This window comes from Megascapheus bottae, chromosome 23, assembly GCF_031878675.1.
Source record: "Megascapheus bottae isolate mThoBot1 chromosome 23, mThoBot2.hap1, whole genome shotgun sequence".
NCBI lineage: Eukaryota > Metazoa > Chordata > Mammalia > Rodentia > Geomyidae > Megascapheus > Megascapheus bottae.
In genome coordinates, this window is record NC_143531.1 from 26360674 (window position 1) to 26385594 (window position 24921).

At 41.3% G+C, this 24921-nt stretch overlaps 1 protein-coding gene across 4 annotated transcripts in view; it reads left to right on the forward strand.

The window, feature by feature from the left end:
* The window catches only part of Inpp4b (inositol polyphosphate-4-phosphatase type II B), a 461147-nt gene that overhangs the window by 243967 nt on the left and 192259 nt on the right, over positions 1-24921 (forward strand). For all 4 annotated transcript variants that reach the window (XM_090356905.1, XM_090356906.1, XM_090356907.1 and 1 more), the window contains 2 exons: positions 12292-12410; positions 14772-14888. In XM_090356905.1, the coding sequence (XP_090213031.1) occupies positions 12292-12410; positions 14772-14888 (236 nt within the window). The remainder of the gene's footprint in view (positions 1-12291; positions 12411-14771; positions 14889-24921) is intronic.

Genomic DNA, 24921 nt, shown 5'->3' on the forward strand with positions numbered 1-24921 from the left:
TGAGTAACATACCATCGTAACCTCTAATTAGGATGTCTTTGGCTAGAAGTAACATCGTCCTGGACTTAGCTGATTGTGCCTTCTTGGATAAACACATTATTTGTTCCCTTTCTTTCTATTTTATCTGTTTCTTTCATTCATGACAAATAAACCCAATTTAGTTTACTTCTTTCTGTGTAATTTTTTCCCAATCATTTTCCTCCCTCTGGAAATGAGCAGCGTGCTTGCCTCTAGCGTGTGTCTACCTCTGCAGTGTGTTATTACTCATGGGTAACTGAGGGATCCAGGCTCTCTGAACGTCGTGAGGTCCTGAGGGTAAGGTGCCCTAGAGGATATTGTCTGTGTGGCTGAAGTTTGTCAGTGAGCCTTCCAGTTGGGCAGTTGGCACCCGAGTGTATCCTTAGGAAGCTGGGAACTCTGCTGTGGGAAGGAAAAGAGACCTAGTGAAGTGAAAGATTAAGGTTAAAAAATCCCTCTGCACTTCTATTGTAAGAGTTTGTCCAATGGCTTGCTGGGACTTTGATCTCTTCCAGCTAATGAAAAGGAGCATCTTCATTTTCCAATCAGGGAAACTGAGTCTCTGGAAGGTTGTGTGAGTCTTTGTAGATATCAGCTTTAGTTCAATGCAAAATGTGAATGCCCTCTCACAAGTAATTTCGAGTCTCGTGCCTTTAAACAAATGCATGGGCCTTTGCTTCTAGAAGGTGGAAAGCTCTCTGCCACTGAGCTTTCTACTCGTGTTCAGCTGGCTACTGGATGTGTTCACTTGTGCAACTAGGAGATATTTGAAACTTACAACAGCTAAAGCTGAAGGCTGACTTCCGATCCCCTTTCCTCTCCCACAAAATACTGTGCTGCCTCATGCCCAGCTCTGTAAAAATATACCATGATCTCTACCTTTTTCCGTTACTTAAATATCCAAAGTATAACTCTGTCCAAAGTCGTCCTTTTTTCTCGAAGCTTGCATCATCGTCAAGTTCTTAGCTCACTGGCTGAAAATAGACTCAGAATCGAACTTCTGCCGTATCTCACCACCAGTGCCCTGAGCCACAGCGAGCTCCTTCATGCCTAGGCCGAGAGGATGAGCCTTGCCAGGGCGTGGCCACACCTCTCACCACTGCATCACAGTCCCTTCCTGACGAACAGCCAGCTTGACTTTCAAAAAAATATAAGCATAGCCACTCAGGAGTCTAAGATCTGAGGGTCACAGTTCAAAGCCAGCCCAGGCAAGAAAGTACATGAAACTCTTATCTCTGATTAACCACTAGAAAACTGGAAGTGGCACTGTGGCTCAAGTGGTAGAATGCTAGCCTTGAGCACAAAAGCTTAGGGACAACACCCAGGCCCTGAGTTCAAGAATAACAACTATACACACACACACACACACACACACACACGTATATAATCATATATGTATATGTAAACATGATTTCTTCACATCTCTAGTGAAAACCTTCTAGTGACTTCTATTGGCTTAGAAACAAAATAAATGATCACATCATACATGAGTCTCCCAGAAGCCCATCAATCCTTACCTGTCTTTCACTAATGTGGCCTACTCTGTGCCAGAAATTCGTGTATCCTTACTGCTCTTCACCACATTTGTGGCTCCTTCTCAGCTGGTTCCTTGCTGTATTTTAGGGAACAGCTTCAATGTCAACTCATCACGGAAGCTAGTCCTACAACATTCTCTGTTTTTTCACTGTTTAGATTCTCCCCTCCTCTCCTGCCTGCCTGCCCCTCTATCCCTGTGCATCTGGAGCCCTGGCTTTGCCATTTCTATGTTCTAACCTCCAGAGCCATGCCCCCAGCCTTCTGCGCATTCACTGTTTTTTGAAGATGGTCTTGCATTTGTGCTCCAGGAGTCCTACACTGAAAAAGTTCTTCTTTTTCTTCTTCTCACATCACTGGGGTGATAGACATGCTACCATGTGCCATCTTTACAATTGAGAATGAGGCTCACAAACTTTTTTGTCCAGCTGGCTTTGAATTGAGATCCTCTCCACCTCTAGAGTGTCAGGATTACACCCAGAGCTCTCATAATTTCTAATTTCTCTACATAGCTGTAAGAACTCTTAAGGACATTTGCACAGCAGTGAAACAGAATTGGGCAAAAGCCATTGTAGATATTCAGTGTATAATCCTGTGGCTCAAAGCTTATATGAATTCCAATGCTTCATCTTGTATATAGGCGTATATAACTGTATCTTATACAACCAATCAATATATTTGTAGGTGCTCTGGAAAAGATTTGGTAATTATCATTAACATATTCAGAATTTAAAAATCTGGATGAACCTCTGGTGATTATTTTAATGTTACTGTTGATTGGCCCATGTGTAATTAATGCAATGATGTCCTTACTTAAAAAAGAGGATCAGATTTATAAAACTGATGATCCTAAGCACCCGGTATAACCCTGTTTGTACTGAGGTAAATGAGTCAAGGATTTGACTAGGCTAAAAGAAAAGGGGTGAGTGTTAAAGACTGGCGCCATCTTGAATGCACTAAGAGCTCCCCGCCCCATTGTAGAAGGCCAACAATGGTAAAGCAGACCAGCCATCTTTGCCCTTCTAGGGAGGGGTAACCTTATCCCCACCCCTCATGAGATGGGATATCTACTGGGTTTGGGGAGGGGGCTACTTTGTGTGGAAATCACCCAAATTCTCATGCCAATTCCAACTAAGGTGATAGGTTAATTCAAACACGGAGCTGTAACCTTATTGGCTGCCTGCGTGTGGCTGGAGCTGGCTGTGGTCCCTCTGTGTATGTAACTATCCCATTGGCCACCTGGGTGCAGCCAGGTTTGACCGCATGGCTTTGGTCCTTAAAAACCCAGCGTGAGAACCACTCGGGGTCACAGTGTCAGCTCCTGAGTCTGCACTGTGTCCTTGGCCGGTCAGTTCACCATCATCTACTTCTCCAATAAATTCACCTTTTTATATGAAAAAAAATCTGGATGAAAAAAACAATTCCACTACTGGCATGTCATTATTTGCAAGTCCCATTTAGGAAGGCTAGAGTCTTATTGGCTTTGAGGTTCTTCTGGAGTTCCCCGACTTGACGAATCCATGGGGGCTGAGCTGAGCAAATATGCTTCTAAAACTTGACCATGTCTCCTGCTGAGGAATGGAGTTACCCTGTGTCAGACTTGATGCATCAGATTCTCCACAATGTCACTTCGAGTTTGCGTTAGGATTGCAGCCTCAGCAGGCATGTATTCTCTCATGGACATGTCCTTAAGACTAAACACACTCCAATAGCAACAAAGAAAATAATAGACAACTGAAGTAATAGAAATGGACTGGGCAGAACATTTAGGCTTGCATTTCAGCACATGACATTGAGGAATTCAGCACCAGGGCAGAGTTTGAGGGCAGCCGCCAGGATGCAGGTCTAGGAGCCTTCAGATCTGATTTTGCCTCTGGCTACCTGTGTGAGCCTAAAGAAATTCTCACTGCGTTGTTTTGCAGATTAAATTCGACAGCTCACCGGAAACACTCAGGTGGTACTAGGTGTACGAGAAATCACTCCCTAGTATTATTTTAGTTTATTATTTTGTGTTAATCCTTCCATCTGTCTAACACCGATTCCTTATCTATAAATTATGGATGATAGCTTCCACTTCCCAAGCCATTTGAGCTAACTCTCTGAAATTGAGAAGCACATTATTAATACAATATTGGGAAGTGAATGAATTTTTTCCACACAAATTTTATTGAATCTTCACAATCTTGGAATAAATATAATTATTTCCACATTCAAATAAGGATCCTGAAACATTATAAAAATCCAAAGTCACACAATCGTGACAGGAAGCTATTTCCTTGAACTTTTGGTTATTTACAGGGGGTAACGTAATTGCCAACGAGACCTTCAAATTCAAGGTACCTTTCCTTCTTGTCTTACCTGTCTACTAGCTGTCCTGAGATAGCCAAGAAGGCTCTTCTATTTAAAATGTTGTTATTTCCTTTTACCTTCCAAAGCTTTTGAGTACAATGCATCTCGATCAGTGTACTTCTCTTTTGGTCTGAAATTTCTCACATACCAGGCTCCTGAACTTTCTGGGTCCAGGTAGTGGCTCCAGATATATAGATACACAGAGAGCTCAGGTACCCTGGACTGTTCTTTGAGGAGAGCAGATTTCCAATGTTTTATGAGATACATGCTTTATTGCTTTCCCTCTCTTGCTTCAGTTGTCTGATCTTGTTTGACAGTGAATTACAGAATTACCAGTGTCAGATTGGGTGCCTTAAAATTTTCACGGAGAAACTTGAGAAATTGTTTTCATAGACTTGTGTAGTAGTAGGTTTTGCTTCAAATAATTATGTCACTTATGCTCTCCAACTAACTCACACCTGCATTTCACCTTCCTTCTCACCCATCTACTCCTCCCCTCCTCCTCCACACTCACCTCCCCCCCTCCCCTTCCTCTTATGTCTTGTATCCTAGATCACTAGCATCACTAGCCTTTGCTTATCTGTCTAAACCTTGTTTTATTTCCTGTTAGTCAACATCTCAGACAGAGCCATTGACCGTCTCAAAGCTTCATTCTTTGGTCTGAACAAAGGTAGATATATATGTGTGAAGGCTCAAACAAAATAGGAAGTTTAGCTTCCAGCTCTTCAAAACCTGCCCTCTCCCAAAGAATCATCAAGACACAGAGAATAAAGGGACAAGCTAATTAGCCCCCGGGTGCTACTTTTTTCTAGGCCTTCCTTTCCCCATATTTCCCAATCTGTCTTTTCAATCTGTTTTTCAGTGCCATATTTTAACTTTACTAGTAGAACTCAGTGTTAGAGTGACAAGTTCTTAACAATCCTTGAGTTTACACCTAAATTCAACCCATTTAATTCATAGGAAAAAAATACTGGAATCATTTTTTTTTAACCTTAACGTAATGAAACATCATCATCTAACATGTCATCTCTAAACACAATAGGTGTAACTCATGCTTCTAAACATTTTGGCTTGAGATCCCATGTGTGAAAATGGGTTTCTGCAGAATCTGGTGACACCCAGGCCTGTGAGGCAGAATGCTGTGTGTGAACTCCTCCCATAAACCTTGGCCTCCCAGCAGGCTTGTTGCTTCCTGCCAGACAGGGGAGCCCTGGGGCCCCTTGGGAGAATGTCAGCCCTCAAAGCTACCTTGGCTACCAGGCACCTCCTAGATATTATTGCATGGCCTCTGTTGGAGTCTGGCAACCTCGAGCCCAGTGTCCTCATCCGTCCACCTATGGTGACACAGCTTGCAGATGTCTGGTGTGGCTGAACCCGTGTCCATGTACCAGCTGCACTAGTCGTCACATTCAGACCAGGGAAGCGGCCTTCTCTGGTAATCACAGGAGTTGCTGTATCTACTAGTGGCCTCTGCCTGTTACCCGCAAGGAGCTCATTTGCTCCCAGAGCAGCGACAGCTGTATTTTTTTTTTCTTCAAAAAGAGGTGCACTCCTGACCCCTGGGAAAAGGCATAAAAGGTGAAAGGTTTAAGACTTCCTCAAGAATGTTCCCAGCCAGGTGTGGTGGCTCCTCAGGAGACTGAGATCTGATTGTGGTTCGATATATATATATATATATCCCGTATAGAACATGCCATATATATATGTATACAGATTTCCATTAACTGATGTGTGATCTCCTCAGTGGAACCCGTCTCCCCCCCTAGAATAACATTTTCTCCCTGTCTGAAGAAGCACATATGTTCTTGCTGAAAAGAACAGCAGAGAGCTGTGAGCACTTGCTTCTAAAGTGGAACGTGGGTTTGGAACGCACACAGAAAGAGACAAGTCTGTTCGCCAGGCAGGCGACGATGCCATTGTGAGGTATGCGATGGCAAAATCCAAGGAGACAAGACACACAGGCATTTGTAATTCAATTGCCTGAAGATGGAATCTTAGCCACCTCGGTAATTTTCATGAAAATAAGACAAGATGGGATTTTCTGAGGATTGACAGGAGTGGAGCAGAGGGAGCAGGGGACAGGCAGGAGGATGGGAGACTTCTGGTACTGACAACAGTGATTTGAAGAAAATTTGTTCTTTTCATATGCAAATCAGCTGTCTGCTGTGCAGCTGGCTTCTCACTGTTCCCGGTCCACTCAATCCAGAAGCCTTCCCCAGAGCTCCTGTGGCAGGCAGCCCTTACTTCCTCCACGTCCTTCAGTGGCACCAAATTGGAGCCTGGGTGTCAGGTGTGAAGTGGATGTTCTAGCATCCATAATGTTCTCTTGAGATGGATGTTATCACCTCAGCCAGTTTTTCCATCCTTTAAACAAGGCTGGCATGTTTCTATTCAATATGCACATAGGCTCACATAAAATTCGCTGACATCGTTTTATATTGTTCCGGGATGGGACAAAGTGACAAATCTGATTTCAGGGTGTATTTTCCCACCAGCCTGAATCCAGCTTTTCCCATCCAGGAAATCTGTTTAGTTTTATAAGCGAATCCATTGTAATGGAATTTAGGGGCACCGGGGCTCAGATTTCAATATAGCAAGAATTTGAGAGCAATATTTCTATAAGAAAAGTGTCTTAAAGTCGCTCTTATAAATTATGACCTGTATTCCTCAAGAACCCTGTCATCTGTTTCCTCCTCCCAGTGGTATTAAATCCATCCTTTCTTCAAGTTTTATTTGGATTCTATAATCCATGTGTGGAATGTCTTACCCATCTCCTTACAAAGCTAAATCACCTCTGAATTTCCAGAGGTCCAGGCTGAATAGAACAATAGTATTGAAAAAAAATTAGCTCAAACCCTAGCTACTGAGCTACTGGAAAAATGAGAAGATAGTTTCATCCTTGAGCTAGCCACCAGAATTGGTAGGCATTGACTCATTAGCCCAACGTGGCGCTCTGAGGCGGGAGTGAGCCGCTTCTGGGCACATAGCTAGACGAGCCGAGGCCTGACGGTGCAGACTCACAGGAGAGAAATTCATTTCCTGCCTCCCCCCACTTTATGTGGTTTATATGTCATCTTAGGGAAGGATATGTATGATATTCACACCTTATGGCTGTAAATGAGCAAGTGTATGAAGCAGCATTAGTTTAGTGTCCCAGAGCTCCACCTATTCCATTGTTTGTGTATTCATTTCTTCATTCCTTGTATAGTGTATACGTGTATCTAGGAATATGGGCATGAGCTACCACTGCCTGGAGATTTCTTACTTTTTAACCTTAAACACTGATTTTCCCCCCCATAACCATCTAGAAATCTAACATTTCTACTGTTGTCACCTATTATGTAAATTTTGTTTATAGAAGGAAAGGCCCTGAGTTTTGAATTTGGGACATTATTTTATTTCTTTAATTCAGTGCGTATAAATATAACAACAAATAAGAAAAGATTTAACATGTTCAAATCCATGTCTTCATGTATATGTGCTGCCATTTTGTCAAGAAGCATAGTTTATGCTGGCAGCTGTGTACAGTTCCCATACTCTTTAGGGAAATGTGCATTTATTCAACTATTCCACACAATGCCCAAGGGGAAAGTAAAACATGACTGGTGCACTTCTAGAAAGACTTTAACTTGGCTGGTCAACTAAGGGGAGCAGCTGTGGCTTGTTCTTTGCAATGCGCTCTTGTCCAGTAGAGGCGTGTCTAGTGAATTGAGGAGAAGTAACTTTCAGGACCCTTGTGTTACAGAGTGATGAGAGGAACGTGTGTTAGAGGAGAAATTTGAGAAAACAAATAGGAATATTATCAGATGAGGAAAGGTGCAGAGAGCAGGATGCTCAACTGAGCAGGAGCTAAAAGGGCCATAGCTGGCAAAACGTTGAATGTATTCAATGAGTGAAAGACTCGAAGTCTGCAGAAAATTCAGGATGAATGTGGGAGGATTGTTATGCATGGTCATAAATTAGTACAATTTAGAACTCCATTCCTAACCTTAAGCAAATCATCAAACCTGAGTGGAATGGTTCCCCATGGCCTGTGGACCTGGTATTGTATGATGTCACCATGAAGTAGGAATGATAGTTTATGACACACAATTGAATGTTCATGTCATAAACTCCCCTGGAAAGTATGCAGCATTGTCCTGTAAATCTCCTCAAGGAATCCTGACTGTAATTGACAATTCCAAAAGGAAGGAAGCATAGACACATAGAAAAGCAGAGGAAACTAAAAATGTGAAAGAAGTTTATACTTGCAAAGTCATTAGGGAAGGGAGCTATTAGGCTTTAAGTGTTGCAGTTTTTCAGTGTATGATGTAAATTGATTTAAACTAAATAATCACTGGTTTAGAATAGTAATTGAGAAACCAAATAGTGGAATTCATATTGGACTGGAAAAATATTGCCCTATCAATTGGTTAGTAGACTCTAGCGTCTGGAGGAATGCAAAGAGAAAGAATACATATGGGACATTTTTGAGAACCTTGATTCAACACAAAGGATCTGAGAAGTGAATTTAAAAATAAAAAGAACATATTTAGGGAGCAAACATCTTCCCCAAACCTCAAGGCTGATTCTGGCCCAGTGGTGGCAGGGTGAGAATGATATGGGAGAGACAGGAAGCTGATAGTTATTCCTCTAAGGCCCTGTATATGAGGCCACACTCCTATTCTGGGTAACTTTGTCCTTGGCCTTTTGGTCTCCCATTCCCCGGGGAGTAGACAGGAAGACCTCATACCAGGGTCAGCATTAGCCTCTGCTAGGCTCCACAGCAACTCGCTGGACCACGTTTTAGTCATACTCATTTATCCTGTGAAAAACTGAGTGAAAGGAAGACACCAGTCATCTGTGAGCTTTCAAGAACCAGAAGCAGAGCAAACACAAACTCATGTCATGAGACTCTCTGATGCCCAAACTAGAAAGAGATAATTTAAAAAAAAATCCATGAACTACAGATACCTCGTGACTAAAGTTGTGAACAGTCTTCAATAACAAAAAAACACCAGACGTAATCTCTCAGTCTATAAACCTAGTCGTATTCCACACCCTAATGAAAATTATTAAGTATGTAGGATGAATGAATTTCAAAAGGGATTTCATTTTGACGTTTAATATGTATACATATACATTAATCAAATTTATTCCCTCTCTTACTCTTTATTAATGTCTTTTCTAAAAAAAGTATGCTATTTTCACATATATAGTGTATATATGTGCATGGATATATATATATATATATACCCATACATGTATACATGTACACATATACATATAGTGTACACCCTTATAAATGTAATAGATTTCTGTATATTAAAGTCACTTTTATCTAGATCATGTTTGTTTAATTGCAAGATTAGTAAGTTTGGGTGGATGTAGTAGATATGAAAGCCCAAAACTTTGAAGCCTGAGGCAGGAGGATTGCAAATTCAAGGCTAGCCTGGGATACAGAGTAGCAAGGACTTATGAAAGAGGAAGAGGAAGAGAGAAGGCACTGAAAGAGGGGATAGAAGTTCTGTTTGTTGCTTTTTGATGAAGGCAGGCAATGTTGTGAGCAGAGAGAGAGAGAGAGAGAGAGAGACAGACAGACAGACAGACAGACAGACAGACAGACAGACAGAAGAAGCCTATTTATGAAATGGGAACTCTGCTTGATTAAAGGGGCTTTGGCTCTTTCCCTCAAGGCTGGTGATTTGCCACTTGAGGTATACCACTGTGTTCCCATTTTGAGCATTTTTTCTGGTTAATTGCAACTAAAAATCTCAGACTTTTCTGCTGTTTTTGCTAGTCTTAAATCTCAGCCTCCTGAGTAGCTAGGTTCACAGACATGAGCCACTGTGCTCTGTTGCCTGGCTATTTATTACTGCAGTCTGTATGACTGCTTTAAGACACAGAATATAATGAAATGTAAATTACCATGATTGCTCTTTCTTTCCTCAGTTACAGGGGTATCTGAACCCATGCACAAAACATTTTAACTTAGTATGGATTTTCTCTGTGCTCTTATGAGGTGTGAGACTGAGAGTTTTCTCTGCTGAAATGGAGAAATATCTGCTCACTTCTGGGAACTAACCACAGACCACAATCCAGTCCGATAAGAACTTAGTAAAAAAGTGAGGCCCCATGCAAGGAGTTTACAGGACAGGCATGAGACTATCCTCAGAAAGTGTGACAGCATGGCCCGAGCTTGGGAATCCCAAAACCAGCTCATGTCATCCTCATCTGTTAATGTTCACCATGTGCAGAAAACTGGGGAGGGATAAAATTAAGCACATTCAAAAAGCAACAAAAGGAAATGATCAAAATAGCTGCCAAACAACAGCGAAATTTAAAGTAGCTTTTCCCTTCCTCTCTATGATATGTTGATGGTATTGAAAGCTCACATCAGTAGTTTTTAAAGGTGTAGTTCTCTTGGATTGAGCAAGAAAGGGTAGTGACAGTGCTTTCCAGACAGGGAGGGTCAGCAGACCAGGGAGCTAGTCCTGGTCATGGAAATACAGTTCGTAATGTTTCTAAGCTTCTAGTTGTTGGTTTGTTTTTTTCCCCTTCTGAGTCCTGGTGCTTGAACTCAGGGCCTAAACCCTGTCCCTGAGAAAAGCTCAAGGCTAGTTGAACCATGTTTCCATTTTTGCCTTTTTTGGGGGTCAGGGGGTTGCTTAATTGGAGATAAGATTTTCATGTACTTTACTTCTGTGATGACCTCAAGCCATGATCCTCAGATCTTAGCCTCCTGAGTAGCTAGTGAGCCTCTGGTGCCTGCTAAGCTTCTAGTCTTTTAATATGCAAAGCTGAAGTAATATTTTAAAGTATCCTTTTGAGGAATAAAGAAATGGCAAACAGAATGCCTCAAACATAATAAGGGTGAAATCAACTGTGGCTTGTTTTCCTGTCACATGTCCTCTGCTAAGCTCTCCTATATTGCTTGAGCCATGTGGGTTGAATAAGACAAATGGAAATCAAAATACCGTCTCCATAGAAGAAATTGGATCCCAAAGTCTGGCAAAAAAGAAATGCAATATTTTTTTTGCAAGTTATTGCTTAGCTATTAGAATTGAATGAAACCCTGGCTTGTTTGATTTCCAAGTGCTTGGGTTTTCTATCTCCTGAGATGATGAGTCTGTAAGGAATTGAAAGGTGATAATTATCTCTAGGATTTCCTTTGCTTTCAAGATATAAGCCTATATTACCTTTGTTCCGGTCACTAGGGGACACAAACCCACAGCAGGGCTTAAGCACACTGGTCCTTCTCTTTGCTGGCTGTGGTCAGCTGGGTGGGGCAGAGCTGAGGGAGAGCCCTACGTGTTCTTGTGCTCTTGTTCAGGCTCTGGGCTGCTGCTAATGGAGGCTCCATTCCTGGGAAAGCCACTAATTGAGCCACACTTGAGCAGCCATCCCCACTTAAGAACTCAGCTTCACAAAGTGAAAAATTACGATTTCAAAACCAGCAGGAAGGTGGAAGGAGGAGAGCAGATACTGGATTGCTGAAAAGAGAGCATACTTTTTTTTATTAAAGAATTTATTAATGTTGATTTTTACATCATATTTTAAATGACAAGTTTAACAAACAAGTGTTCAAGGAGGGAAACTCTATTTACAATCACTGGGACTTAGTATTTAGAACTTAATCAAAATTAGGCTAAGGGTTTGTATGTTTTTTTTTTTCCTTTTTCTTCAAATTAGTAGGGAGATATGTGAGAGGAGAAAATACTCAAGGAAATATGGTATGGTGACTGCTGTCTGTAACTTGAGCCTGATGTCCCAAGAGAAAGTTCTTTAGATTTGTGGCCCCAGGGAAGAATTACCCCATCTTTACCTTACTGTGCTTCCTTGGGCTTGGCTTGAATTCCAGACAAAGGGCTTTTTTAACCCTTCCTTGGCTTCCTTTCCTCCTGTCTGAGCTCTGATGCCACTGTTGCTGTTTCTGTCAGTGTGTATGGAAGCAGAAGCCAGGCTGGTGACAGAGAACCATGCACTCATACATTTGAACTAACACAACCAGTGCCAATACAGGCCCTGCTGGTCTTCTGGATGTAGCCCAATCAATCAATTTCCCTCATCAAGGAGTGTGAATTAAAGCCCACCGGGGCTTCAGGATGGATTAAAGTCCCTGGGTCCCTGGGGCAGTGTTACAGATCTTTCTCTTACAGTCCAGAACTTGCAGGAGCTGCAAATGTGGTCAGTGGAAATGAGCTCTGAATTCAGCTCCCCAGCACGTGACTTCCTATTTCTGTAAGGTACTTCCAAGAGACTTCCTCTTGGAGCTGCCAGAGTCCCAGGACTCAGCCTTCTGTGCCTCTGGGCCAAGTTTACTCTCTAATCTGGGGCAGAGGGACAGACGTGTTTCCCTGAGCTATGGTGTCAGTTTCTTTTCTTTCTTTCTTTCTCCTCTGCCACTGCCAGCATGCAAGGATCTTGTGGCTCCCGGCCGTGATCGGAAGCTGAACACACTGGTGCAGATCTCAGTAATCCACCCCGGGGAGCAGAGTGTCACAAGATATTCCTGCACGGAGACGGTGGAGGTGAGCTCACTCTCCTGTGCTCTGTGCCCTCCCTCGCTCCAGCTCTCTCTTTCCTGCTCCCCCTCTCTCTCCATCTCTCCCTTTCTGAGCATGTTACTTTGTGGTCTAGAGCTGTTATTTTCCTGTCACTAAGGAAGCAATGCATACATGTGGTTATCAAGGGCGCATGAACCTTGTTCTATCACCAGAATAAACCCAGGGAGAAAGTGGCTACCCATTTTGTTGAAAGACTTTTACATTTCTTTAGCTTAGCACAAAACTTTTCATATGGAATTCCTACCCCCCCCCAACACAACAGATTGGAGAGGGGTTTTAAATGAAGTGGAGCGAACACGTTCACATGGGGGGGGGAACTTGTCAAAGGACTCAGGGAAGTGTCCCTGTGTTCAGTGGTTTTGCTCTTTTCATTTCTTCCTGTATTCTTCAGTCTGATTTGTAGAAGCCACGTTCTCTGCTGTGTGTGGGCGTGTGCATATGTGTGTGTGCCTGTGTGTGTGTGTGTGTGTGTGTGTGTGTGTGTGTGTGTGTATCTCTGTGTGTGTTTGTATCTGTGTTTGTTTTAGAGGATGAAGTTTTTCCAAGAAAGGTAGGTTGATGAACTTGAGATTCTGTAATGTTTCCAGGCAAAAGGGGCCTAAGATCACTCACCCAATGAGAAATTTCCTATTTACATTTCTGGTTAGTGATAGATGGTTCAGATGTGTCAGGAGGAAACTTGTTATTGTGTTGGATCGAGTTCAGAAGAGGAAGTGTTTCCGTTGTGATTATTGTGTTCAGATCACATATTTCACGAGGTGACTGAGGAGAAAGACTTGCTTGAGGATCCCCAGCTGGAGAGAGCTAAGTCACCACTCAGGTTTGCTTGCTTTCCTTAGACTTGTTAGCCATGTCTGTCTGGCATAAGGAGAGGTCGGCTGGACCATAGTTAGCCAGCCCCAGACAGCTGCCTCCAGTGTCCCTAAAGCTGCCCGCTTTGGGACCAGTGGTGGAATAAATGATTCAGACTCAACCTGAGTCACTTCTGTTACGGGACTGACCTAGATCCTGCCCCCTCCCTGATTCTGAGCTTTGGAAACTTTGAGTTCAGTGATGTTGTCGTGTGCCGTTAACACCATAGCTGACTTAACCAAAATAACCTCATTCATATCGCTCACTTGACTAACATCGTAAAATTGTTCGGAAGAGTATTTTCAAGTACTCCTCTGGTTTGTCTTGTGTCTGTGCCAGTCCTGGGGCTTGAACTCAGGGCCTGAGTGTTGTCTTTGAGCGTTTGTGCTCAAGGCTAGTACATTACCACTTGAGCCACAGCTCCACTTCTCTGGCTTTTTTGGTGGTTAATTGGAGATAAGAATATCATGGACGTTCTTGCCTGAGCTGAGTAGCTAAGATTTCAGGTGTGAGTCACAGCACCTGCTCTGTTATTTTTTTAATTTTGCCAAATTTTAAAATTTATTTACTTATGTAGTGATACATTTTTTTCTCTTTTTTCTAATTTTTTTATCATGGTCAGTGGCACATATCAAAAATATCTTTTTCATAAAAGTAATTTTTATTGAGTCATTTCAAAATTTTATATTTGAATATGTATTGCTATATTTTGCCAAGTTTATTTATTGTGAATCCTCAAAGAGCCAAGGAAAACTGCATTTTGCTTTTCATGGAAAATAAATAAATGAATGAGAGAATAGCATGAGCTTTTAGAAACTACCATAGACAATTGTGTGTGTCTGTGTGCATGCCTCTGTGTGTGTGTGTGTGTTTGTAAAACAAAGTTGGATGTCAGCTCTTTAAAAATGCCTTCTAATTGAAACATCTTGTGTACTACATCCTGAGCTAGTATTTCACAGTTCATAACATCCTATTTAGTTTCTTTCATTAGGTTTCAAATTGGTCTGGAGAAAACAATTCACAACTGAACCTCAAAACACAAATGCTGTCAGAACATAGGTTAGATAGCATAGCATTACTAAACAATTCTGAGAGAAGGACTTGATCAACGTGTTCACCTACCTGCATAAAGTATAGGTGGTAAGTATATAACGAGATCGCTGTTAAGTACACTTGTCCTTGATTGACATCAGGCCTGAAAGAAAGGTTAGGCGTAAAATAAAACTCATGTTTTCAAGGCTCATCATTAACTGCTCTGACAAGACAAAAGTCCGTCTAGTGTAACAACTCTCACAGCTCCATGGCGCCTCGCTCCAAGACCACCATAGCCGTCACTGGCTGTCTAGGGCTTCCTTGAAATGGAATTGCTTCCCAGAAGAGCGGATCCCGTTCCTCATGCTTGTGCATCCTTGTAAGCTGCTGCCTGCAGTTGCTGCTTCATTGAATCCAAGTTGTCTGCATGTGCTATTTCAGGGAACAAGAGATCCGCTGTTTCTGACTGGTGTCATATTCCCCTCCGAGTACCCCATCTATGAGGAGACCACAATAAAACTAGCCGTGTACGATGTGAAGGACAAGTTCCACGACACTGTAAGTGCCTTAACTGCTTTTTCTTTCTTTGGGAAAATGAAGGACTTGTGCTTTTCCAAATTTATGGGCTTTGGAAGCCACTGGCATTGTTTTTTTTCCAAAGGGGATACTTACTGGTTCCATGTTTATACTTGTCCTCCATTTGTGGTGTTCATGTTCGTCTGGTTGGCTGCCAAAATGGGAGTTGGCTGGAGGAAAAGCCTCGATTGAGGCCCATGGTCTCGTGGCCCACAGCTTTGTGGTGCTCAGTTTTGTGGCTGTTGTTATCACTGTCGTGTTGATCTGAAGGGGTGATATTGTGGGCAGAGAGTGGGTGGAATCATTTCAATAATATTTTACAAGTTTTGAGATATCGTGATTGTTCAAAAAATAACCCAGGCTGGATAACATATTTTACTCTTAACAATTTAATATTTTAAATACTATATGGACAGAAATCTCAATTTTTAATGTCATTGTTACTGGCATCCAAGTGAACAGACAAGATAATAAGTCTAGGAAGAAACTTTAATTGATCTCTTTGCATGAAGGCCATGAAAAGTCCCACTGGTCTTTTGCTTTGGTCTCAGTGGAAATTTCTTCTAGTAATTTCCACTCCCACATGGCCATTTAAGTGATAGTGACCACTCTTACAATCCCTTGGCAGATAAGAATGCTACTATGAAGATATTGATGAGAAGGAGGTCGCCTCCCACATTAAATCTCTCCCAGCAGAAAGAATTTTAAGGCAAGGATGGGAGATTCACTGGTCAACAGTAAAGGAAAAGGAAGGAAGACCTTTGGAGGCAGTAGGCTCCAGGAAGGCCATAGCTAAAACTAAGAGAGGCTATTGAGCTGAGGAATCGCCTCGTACAGGGCAAGTTTAGCCTTACACCTTGCCTTTACACTGCTGATGTTGACTCCTGTACAACACGAGGAGAAGGAATTTGCATTCCATCTAATAATGGGAATATTTAATAGAGGAAAAGTAATTTAGACCAAAGGAATTTCCTCTCAGCACCAGTAGATATTCGGTTCTCTAAGGAACATTTGAAAACATTTATTTCTGTATATAGTACAGATTGTCTGAAAAATGCATAGTACATGGTAAAGTTATAAGAAGTTATATGAAGGGGGGTTCTACAGTCTGGATTTATTTCAGCTACCAGCTCTGTGACTCTAGGAGAGTTAATGTTTGGATCTTTGATTTTCTTTATTATTCTATTTGTTATTGTTATTATTATCAATATTTTTGTTATTACATTTATTCTGCCACTTTGTGAGGTTGTTACAAGGATTGAATGAGCAAATGCATGGAACTATTTACAAGACTAGCTGCTTCAGAATAATTAGCAAATGTTAATTTTCTACAGACATTGTTTTTGCTGCCAACTCGTATTTCTCCATGCACTAAAAGTCAAATTAGGGACCATTAGCCAAAATCTCTATCTGTATTTGGTGTCTTTGTTTTGCTCAAGTGACCCTACTTTTACTGCTTCTGACTTTTCTGAGAAAGAGATAAGAGCTAGGGTTAAATCACAGCTGACAATGGGGAAGCAAGCAGAAAGTGTTGAGTGGAATGTCCTGCAATGCTGATGATAACATCCAGTCCTGCAGTAGTCCCACCATGTAAGTAGAGCCTGGAAAGGACAGTTAGGGCAGCGCTATATTGGTATGGAGCCCAGGCTGTCCATTATGTGCTTGAGCTTGTTCAGGAGCAAAGGCTCCTTCTTCCTGTACTCCCTTCTCTGTGGAGATAAACAGTGCTCATATGCATTAATTATGTTTCTTGTTGACTTCAGTGCTGAGACTAAGTATTTGGCATCTTTCAAAGACTTGCTTCCCTTATCAGAAGTGCTATCGCATAAAAGCACAGGATCCACTGGAACCCCTGCTATTAAATAAGAATTTTGAAATTCGAAAATACTTGAGAAATGCAAACAGCTTTTTGTTTAGCAAATGCTGTGAATTAAACCATAACCTTTTCCCCTAAAATAGCTAGCGATTAGCTTCAGTGATGGAAGGGTAAATAGAAGCACACTTCGTTAATATTCTAATGGCCCCCACAGACACATGGCTCCTGCCAGCATCTTCTCATGTGGCACCTTTTCCTTTTGGGGTAGGGAGATAAAGAACGTGGCCCTCCAGTGCTTATAATTCACAACCCAAATGCTTTAAGATTGTAATATTTTAAAGCACAAGCGGCGAGACTGTGAATAATTCTGTGTTTTGGGGTGACTCATGAATTATATGTATGTAGTTCAAGTCTATTTGATTGATCATTTTAGACTGACTCAGAGCAATGCAGTCTTTTGTATTCGTTGATGACTAATTAGTTAAGGCAGGTGACTAATCTGGTTGTGTTTTCCTTTTGAGTTTATTATTTCTTACAGTTTGTGAAGCAGATGTATTACTTTGCTATTCTGTATTTATTTACTTACCTACTGGTAGTAGATGTGTTAAGAGAGAAATAATGGCCTTCTTTTCCTTCTGTGTTCTCCCATTCAGCTATTCCTTATTACCTAGTTGTTGTTCTCATACGCTTCTAAATATCTAGGCCTGAGATCGTCTTGGTGATGACAGCAGAAGTGCCGCCATTGACTCACAGCCAGTGGGGAGGGACGTGGAGCTTGCTGGTTTGAAATGTTCCTGGTTCCCTCCCATGACAGCTCAGCCTCACCTTGTGTCCTGTAGGTAGTGCTCGGTGGGTGGGAAGGAGTTTGATGTAGGAGGCGTCAGGGTTGTTCTTAAGATTGGAGTGACATTTTGATCCTTTTCCTTTCATTATGAAAATTTTACTTTTTATTGAGGCCTGGGAAATTGTTAAACCTACTAAATTATAATACGAGGAATGCCTTGCCCCCTTTTTCTAGTTCAGTAGAAATATTGGGTGAGAGTGCTTTCTACTCCACTGTGATGGTGGCAGCTCTCTTACTGTTTGGCATCCACAGAGAGCAGCCCAGAGCAAAGCCTGCCCACCTTCCCCACTCCACTGGGCACTGGGGAAGGCTCTCATTTGAGCTCTTCACTCCCTCTGCTTGGAAGAACTGAGCATCATGAGGATGGGTTGAGGAGAGTGGTGGAGGGAGCTGTGTGAGTCTTTGTGTTGAGCCTGCAATGTAGACAGACTGGGGTTTATTATTGTCCACAAAAATCCAATTTGGTATGGATCTTCTCAGAGTGTTTATACAGCTCTGTTTCTTTGCCAGAAGGAGGCAGAACTTGAAGGATTTAGGTTAACACAAATCGGGAGGAGAGCTGCCACTCTTTTCTAATTTTTCATTTCTTTCCTTTCTTGGCGTGGGGATGGAGGAACTGAAGGATATGCCAGGAATCAAACCCAGGGCCTTGTGCATGTGGGGCGGAGGCTCTACCGTGGTGCTCTACTTACAGCAGCAGAAACTCTTCCAGGAGCCCTTTTTGGGTACTGTACTAGAAATGTTTGAATTGCTGGTATATAGAACACATCCCTGTGATTATAGGGGGAAAAAAGCCCCCATAACATATTTTATGGAGTCTTGGTAAGCCAAACACCCAAATCTGATGAATGTTTTTAACCAATTAAATTTCAATTAAAAACAAGTGAAGAAATTGAAATTAAAGGCTACTGAATAGAATTCATCTATGTGAGAAAAAAAACTATGCTTGAGCCAGGTAGAGTTTATTTTACAGATGCATAATTGTTCAATATTACTGTGTCAATCAATACAATCCATTTTGTTAATAACTAAAAGAGAAAACTCAAGGCTAAACAGATATTGGATAGTGTGATGACATGGATAAGAAAGCAAGAAATTGATTACTAGATGATAGTAAAAAGTATATTCCAATAAATAATGTAAATATTCTCAACAATTAAGTGCTTGAATAATTTTAGATATTATGTTAGCCATACCATTATTATTCTTGAATATTCACTACAGGTGAGAGGAACAGAAATGAGAAAATTATATTACTTATACATAAAATTTGAAGGCAGGAGATAAAACTGTTTTCTAATGATATGAAAGTTCAAAAGAATTTAGTAAATGAAAATCCAATATGATTAGTTGGTTAGTTGAATACAAGTTGGTTGGATGTAAGTGAATGTATTTATGAATCAATAACTTCTTCCTTTATAGAAAAGTATAAAATCTGGAAAACCATAAAAGCTCATAGGAGAATATGCGGAAAGATCTGTAAAAATGGGTAAATCTATTTGTGTTATAAGAGAGGAGCAATGGAAAATGGCCAAATTCAGTTTATCAATTTAATACAACTTTAAATAAAGCCTCCTTATATAGATAGGGATGTTGAGGACTAAGTAAAATCTGCTTAAAGTTTATGGGAACAATCAATACATGAGAATAATCAAGGAACGTTTGAAGAGTGTAAGGCTTACCTGATTAGACATCAAATATAACATAGGATCACAGTAGTTAAAACTCCTTCAAGTCTAGATCATAGGAATGGACACACAGAGATACTGGCTGGCCTGTCCCACCCAGGCAGAGGCAGGCTCCAGGGCCTGTGATACCTATCTACAGTTGAAATGATTTGTTATTCAGAATTTGAGAAAAAAAAGATGGTGACATAAATACACACTCAGAAGAAAATATCATAGTCCCATCATATTCTATATACAGAAATATATTTCAGGTGCATCAATTAAGCATGGAAACTTAAACGACATGAAAACCCACACGAAATGATTCAAAACATGCTGTACATTATACAGGCAGAACAAAGGGATTTTTCTAAAGAATGCAAATACACAAGAGTGTATATGCTAATTTATGAGTATTTGATGATAGAGATGCTTTACATTGGAACATACCGTAAACAAGAGATATAAAATAGGTATGGAAATTATTTGCAATTTAGACATTATTGTTATCATCCCCATAATAGGTAATTATAATATAGAAAAAAAATGGTTAAAAGTTGAACAAAGAATTAAAGCAAGTGTTCAGACAAGGATTCTAAATTAAGGGGAAAAACCCAAGAAATTTGGAAAAATATTCTACTTGTCTTTCTGTGGAGACACAAAATTAGAATACGAGGTGGCTTAGTTATCTACAGTAAGACTGGTGAAAACTTTAAAGACCATTAATGGCAAGGATGTGGGAAAACGTTACTCATATATTACTGTTTAATGTCATTCGTTTAATCAGAATAAAAATAGTCTACCAGGAGAAACAGAGTACAGGTGTGTGATGTGGGAGATGACTGAGAAAATCATGGTGCAGCCACAAAACAGGATAGGAAGCCTGTGGGGAAGAAGGATGCCAGGAAGGGACTCCAAAACCACACCTGAACAGAACACGATGACTTATAGAATGGAGTAAGACAAAACGTTTCAGAGAGTATGTAATGTCATTTAAAAATACTAAAAATGTGTGTATGTGTATGTCTGTATACATATTATATAAATATGTGTACAGTTTTCATCTCTGGAGTCTATAACTGAATTTATCGATTATGAGTAGAGTGAAAAATTCAGAGGCATCTCTGCCATATGTAGAACGGAGGAGGAGAGGAGCACACGAGGAAGCCAGAGGAGGAGTGTGAAATAACATAATGGCAGAATGGAGGTATCCCTCAGGGCTGGGTTGTGTCCGTAGTGGTTTTTTCCTGAGGGAAATCTGCTGTCTGATGTGGGGCCCATGGCTAGCGGTCGCCTGTAGGAATGAAGGCCATGCCTGGAGATGTGGAGGTAGGTCTGCAGGGGAGGAGGACAGTGAAGACCTGAACTAAGTTGGGAGACACTCATCAGGTGGGTGGGAGCTCCAGCCTCAGATGGGAATGCACCATCTTGGCAGGGATAACAATCATGTTTTCAAGTAAACAGTTTTTACCCACACCCCAGTCAAATAATCTGATAGGTGGCTCCATCATGACATTTGTAGATGAAACTGAGGCCCCGCATCACAAGATGGCCTGTTTCTGTTTCAAGTTATTTCCCTCTGCGCTGGGATATTTACCTCCTTTCTGAAGTCTCAAGTTCTGTGCAGTTGTTTTGTGGCTTAGGCCCTTGGCGCCTGGCTGGCCAGGGCGTCTGTGTTGAAGAAGAGCAGAGCAGCTGCAGGAACCAGAGCCTACCCGGGACCTCGCCAGTGTGCTCGCTGGTGATGGATGCCTCCTGTTGGCTTCCTATTAGTGCTTGGTTCCGCAAAGCTGAAATATGATACATTGCCAAAATATTTCTACTGCTCCGAAAGGAGCAGAAGCAAGTCATTTAGAAGGTTAGTCTGCTTTGGCTAGGAATAGCTTTTAATTATGGTAAGTTTATAGACATTGCACAGTGAGAACAAAAGACAATTCTAAAGAAACTTAGGCCTTCCTTGCAGTGATTTGAACGCAATGATAATTGCAACTAGGTTGAGGCTGGTATTTAAATTCAGGTAAAACTTATTTTTAAGCTCACCAAGGAAAGTCATGTGTGTAGCTCTAGAAGGTGATGTCATATGCTGGGAGGGGACCTCTTCCTCAAGGGTTGACTTCTCTTTGTCAAGGGCCAGGCTAGTTAGATTTCATAGCCTGGAGTTGGGCAACTTTTGAGATAATCATTGGGGCAGGAGCTCTGCCTCGTCCTTGGGAGCTCAGTGTACGTGTTCAGGAAGATACAGTCTTTCATATCAACTAGGGGGAATGGTTTTATTTTTATTTTTTAAATTATCTTTAAATAGGTGTATCTTTAAATAGGGTGTCAATCAAACATGTCAGTTTGTGAATATGATGCCTCTTAATTGCTGTCACCCCTTCCTTCGTTCTCCCTCACCCACCCCAGCCCTCTGTATCCCCTCCAGTTTTCTGGTTCCATTTTCAAATCTAGCCATTGAATATTGTGATTGTATTCACCCATCTTTTCTCTTCATCTGCCCTTTATCCTTCATCTTCCCCTCTCCTGTATGAATATGTTTTGGCTTCTCAGGATTCATAGTACTAGACTGTTACTCCATTGTTTAAAGGAACTATACCATTAGATTCTTCCCCTGTATATGCCGTGTTTTACTCAGTTTTGTTTGTGTATATTCACAGGACTATGTATGTTTCATACATGCTTATAATTTAGATCTAATTTTCATGACAGAAAACACGCACCCTTTGTCTCACCAAGCCTGACTTACTTCCCTTAATGTTTTCTTCCCCCAGTTCCATCTATTTCCCTACAAATGGATAATGTTATTTTTTCTTGATGGATGAGCTATGATGATGAGAGCAGACACTGTTTAATCAAATCTGGAACTTAGAGTGATAGGTAAAATTTTACAAAATACACTGCATTTTCTCCCACGTGGGTGTTTAAGAAAAGAATCTGATATTCATATGACTGACTGTCTTGAAAGCAGATGCTAAGGAAATATCAATTGAATAGGACTTAAATAGAAGCAATACCTCACCTACCACAGCCCTTCCCCCAATGCAGGGAATTCCAAGCATATGTTGTGGTGGCCACATTTGTTTGCTTGCTCTTCTCAGATTTCAGCTGAGACATAGTGAAATGTGCAGAGCATCTTGACTGGATCTCAGAAGAATCAAGAGACAGGCCTCAAACTCTAGCCTTTAGCTACATCATTTAAAATGGGAGCCTCTACAGTGAGTAGTTGTCACAAAAATGTATGTCTTGTGTATGAAGTAAGGCTTTACACTTTCAATCATAGGCTCAGGTTCATTTGCAGTGAAAAATAAAGCTTTAAATATCCTCAAGTCAAGATTAATATCCAGAGAACATTTCCAGACAGAAAAAATTTGGTTAGTGTGAACTAAAATGCAGAACTCTTGCTTACCCCGTGTTTTGTTCGTCTTCTGCTTTCCACAAAATGCATGTGGGCATAAAGAGTTGCTTTCTCTTGGCATTGTTTTCTTCCCCTTTGACACCTTAAGAAAGTATTACAGAGGCAACAATAACAAACTGGGGATGAATGATTGTACTAGCCTGGCAAAGACAATGACGATTTGGAAGTGACATTTGAAAACTCACCGAGAAAGGCACACGCTGGGTTTCCTGTCACCATTGTGGGAAACCAGACACACGCAGTCTAAAAGCCAGCTGTACTAGACAGGCTCTCCAAACTAGGATCAAGATCACAGCCCGTTGTCCTCTTTCAAATTCCTTCCTAACCACTGTGCCTCATTGCAGGCCAAGGACACTAGAAAGACAGAAGCTCCAAACTTCCATCATTGCTTGGGTCCCATCAGCTTCTGCAGCTGTGAAATGGAGGCGTTGATACCTACTCTGCCCCTTGATTCAGAAATGGAAAATAAAATGAAATAGAAATGCATGTGCTGGCAATATCTACTGTGCCTATTAATTCTGTATTCAGGGATTTCCCTCCCAGCCCCCCTGTCCCCCCCGCAGCAACGCTGTATTTCCAGAAGAGGTCTTCATGGCTTGATGGGACCAGAATCCACAAGGTTGTCCCTGTTACCTGAGCATGGATTAGTCTGATATCTCATCTATATTCGGGTCAGGTAATTTTTGGCTGGTCAGGAGCCTGTGCTGAAGCTTCATTTTGATATCAGCAGAGCAATGAATAATGACTTACATGTTCCTATTATAATTTTAGTATTCCACTATTCTGATGCCCTGCGTTCTGATACTCTTGACAGTCATGTCCTGACTATTTCTTTCTAAAAGGAGAGGAAAAATGACAAAACATGACTTTCTAGGCACACCCACGTTTTCCATTGTAACACATCTGCCCATTACACATGGCAGGTCTGTCTTCTGAAACCACACGTGAAGAAGAATGAAAGAGAAAAATGTCTGCCTCCTTGAGATCCACTTGTCAAACTCTGCTTCCTCCCAGTGGAACGACCAGTGATCCTGCCTGTGCTTTGTCTCTCTTTCCACTTTAAGTCATCATCCAGTCTCTATGTAAGGAATTATTCCAAAAGCACCACGTAAAGTGATTGTGTGGAATTTGCCTTCTTTAAAGGCAGTTGTTAGTAGAATGCTTCTTCTGTAGCCTGACCTCATGAAATCCATGAAAATTTAATTAGGAGAAACTGGTTAAAGTAACTTTTGAGACCACAATTACCTAAAAATTGTATTAAAAATTCCTCTCTCAAGCTGGGCACGGTGGCTCACACCTATAATCCTAGCTACTCCAGGAGACTGAGATCTGAGGATCAAGGTTCAAAGCCAGCCTGGGCAGAAAAGGACCTGAGACTCTTACGTCCAATTAACCTCCAGAAGAAAATGGGAAGTGGGACTTGGCTTAAGGATAGGGTGGTAGCCTTGAACTGAAAAGCTCAGGGACAATGCCCAGGCCCAGCTGTAGGGCAATAGCCTTGAGCTGAAGAGCTCAGGGACAGCGCCCAGGCTGAGTTAAGCCCCATGCTCCCTTCCAAAAAAAAAACCACTATAAAAATGTTTTAACCAGTTAGATTCCTGAAAATATCAAAAATAGAAGATGCAAATGCCATTACTTAATTACACATTGGACCAGAGTAAAAATGGAGACAGTGCACTACAGACTAAGCTATATCTACCATTCCCCCTTTAATAGCAGGGATACTCATTTGTCATAATCAGTAGAAACCTTGGGCTCTCCTAGCAGAGATTTACAATAGCGCAAAACCTAGATACATAAGGCCATATAGGATGACGCTAAATGAAAGGACCTCCAGGATATAGAAGCAAAAGCCATATAATGAGTGATTGTTGTCCTTAATATACTATGTTATCTCTCATCTCTTTTGCTGTCCCTTGGTTATCTCATATTGTTACAGTATTTCACCTTGTTATCTGATGTATTGTATATATGTGTATTTGGTTATTTGAAGTCAGATAGGGAAGGGAGGAAAACAAGATGAGGGGTGGAGGTGGGGGGAGGGAAATGGGGACCAAGACATGAGAAAGGGTATCAATGTTGGTGAAGTAATGCACCTTCTATCTGGTGACTATAATATAACCCTTCTATTAATTACAATAAAAATATATGAAAAAATAGCAGGGGTAATTCTATTTGGGATCTTATAAAGTATAAAGATGAAATAAATGACAAAGTGTTAAGATGGAAAAGAAATAGGACCGGGATGCCTAGATCTACAGGGATGCTTTCACCAT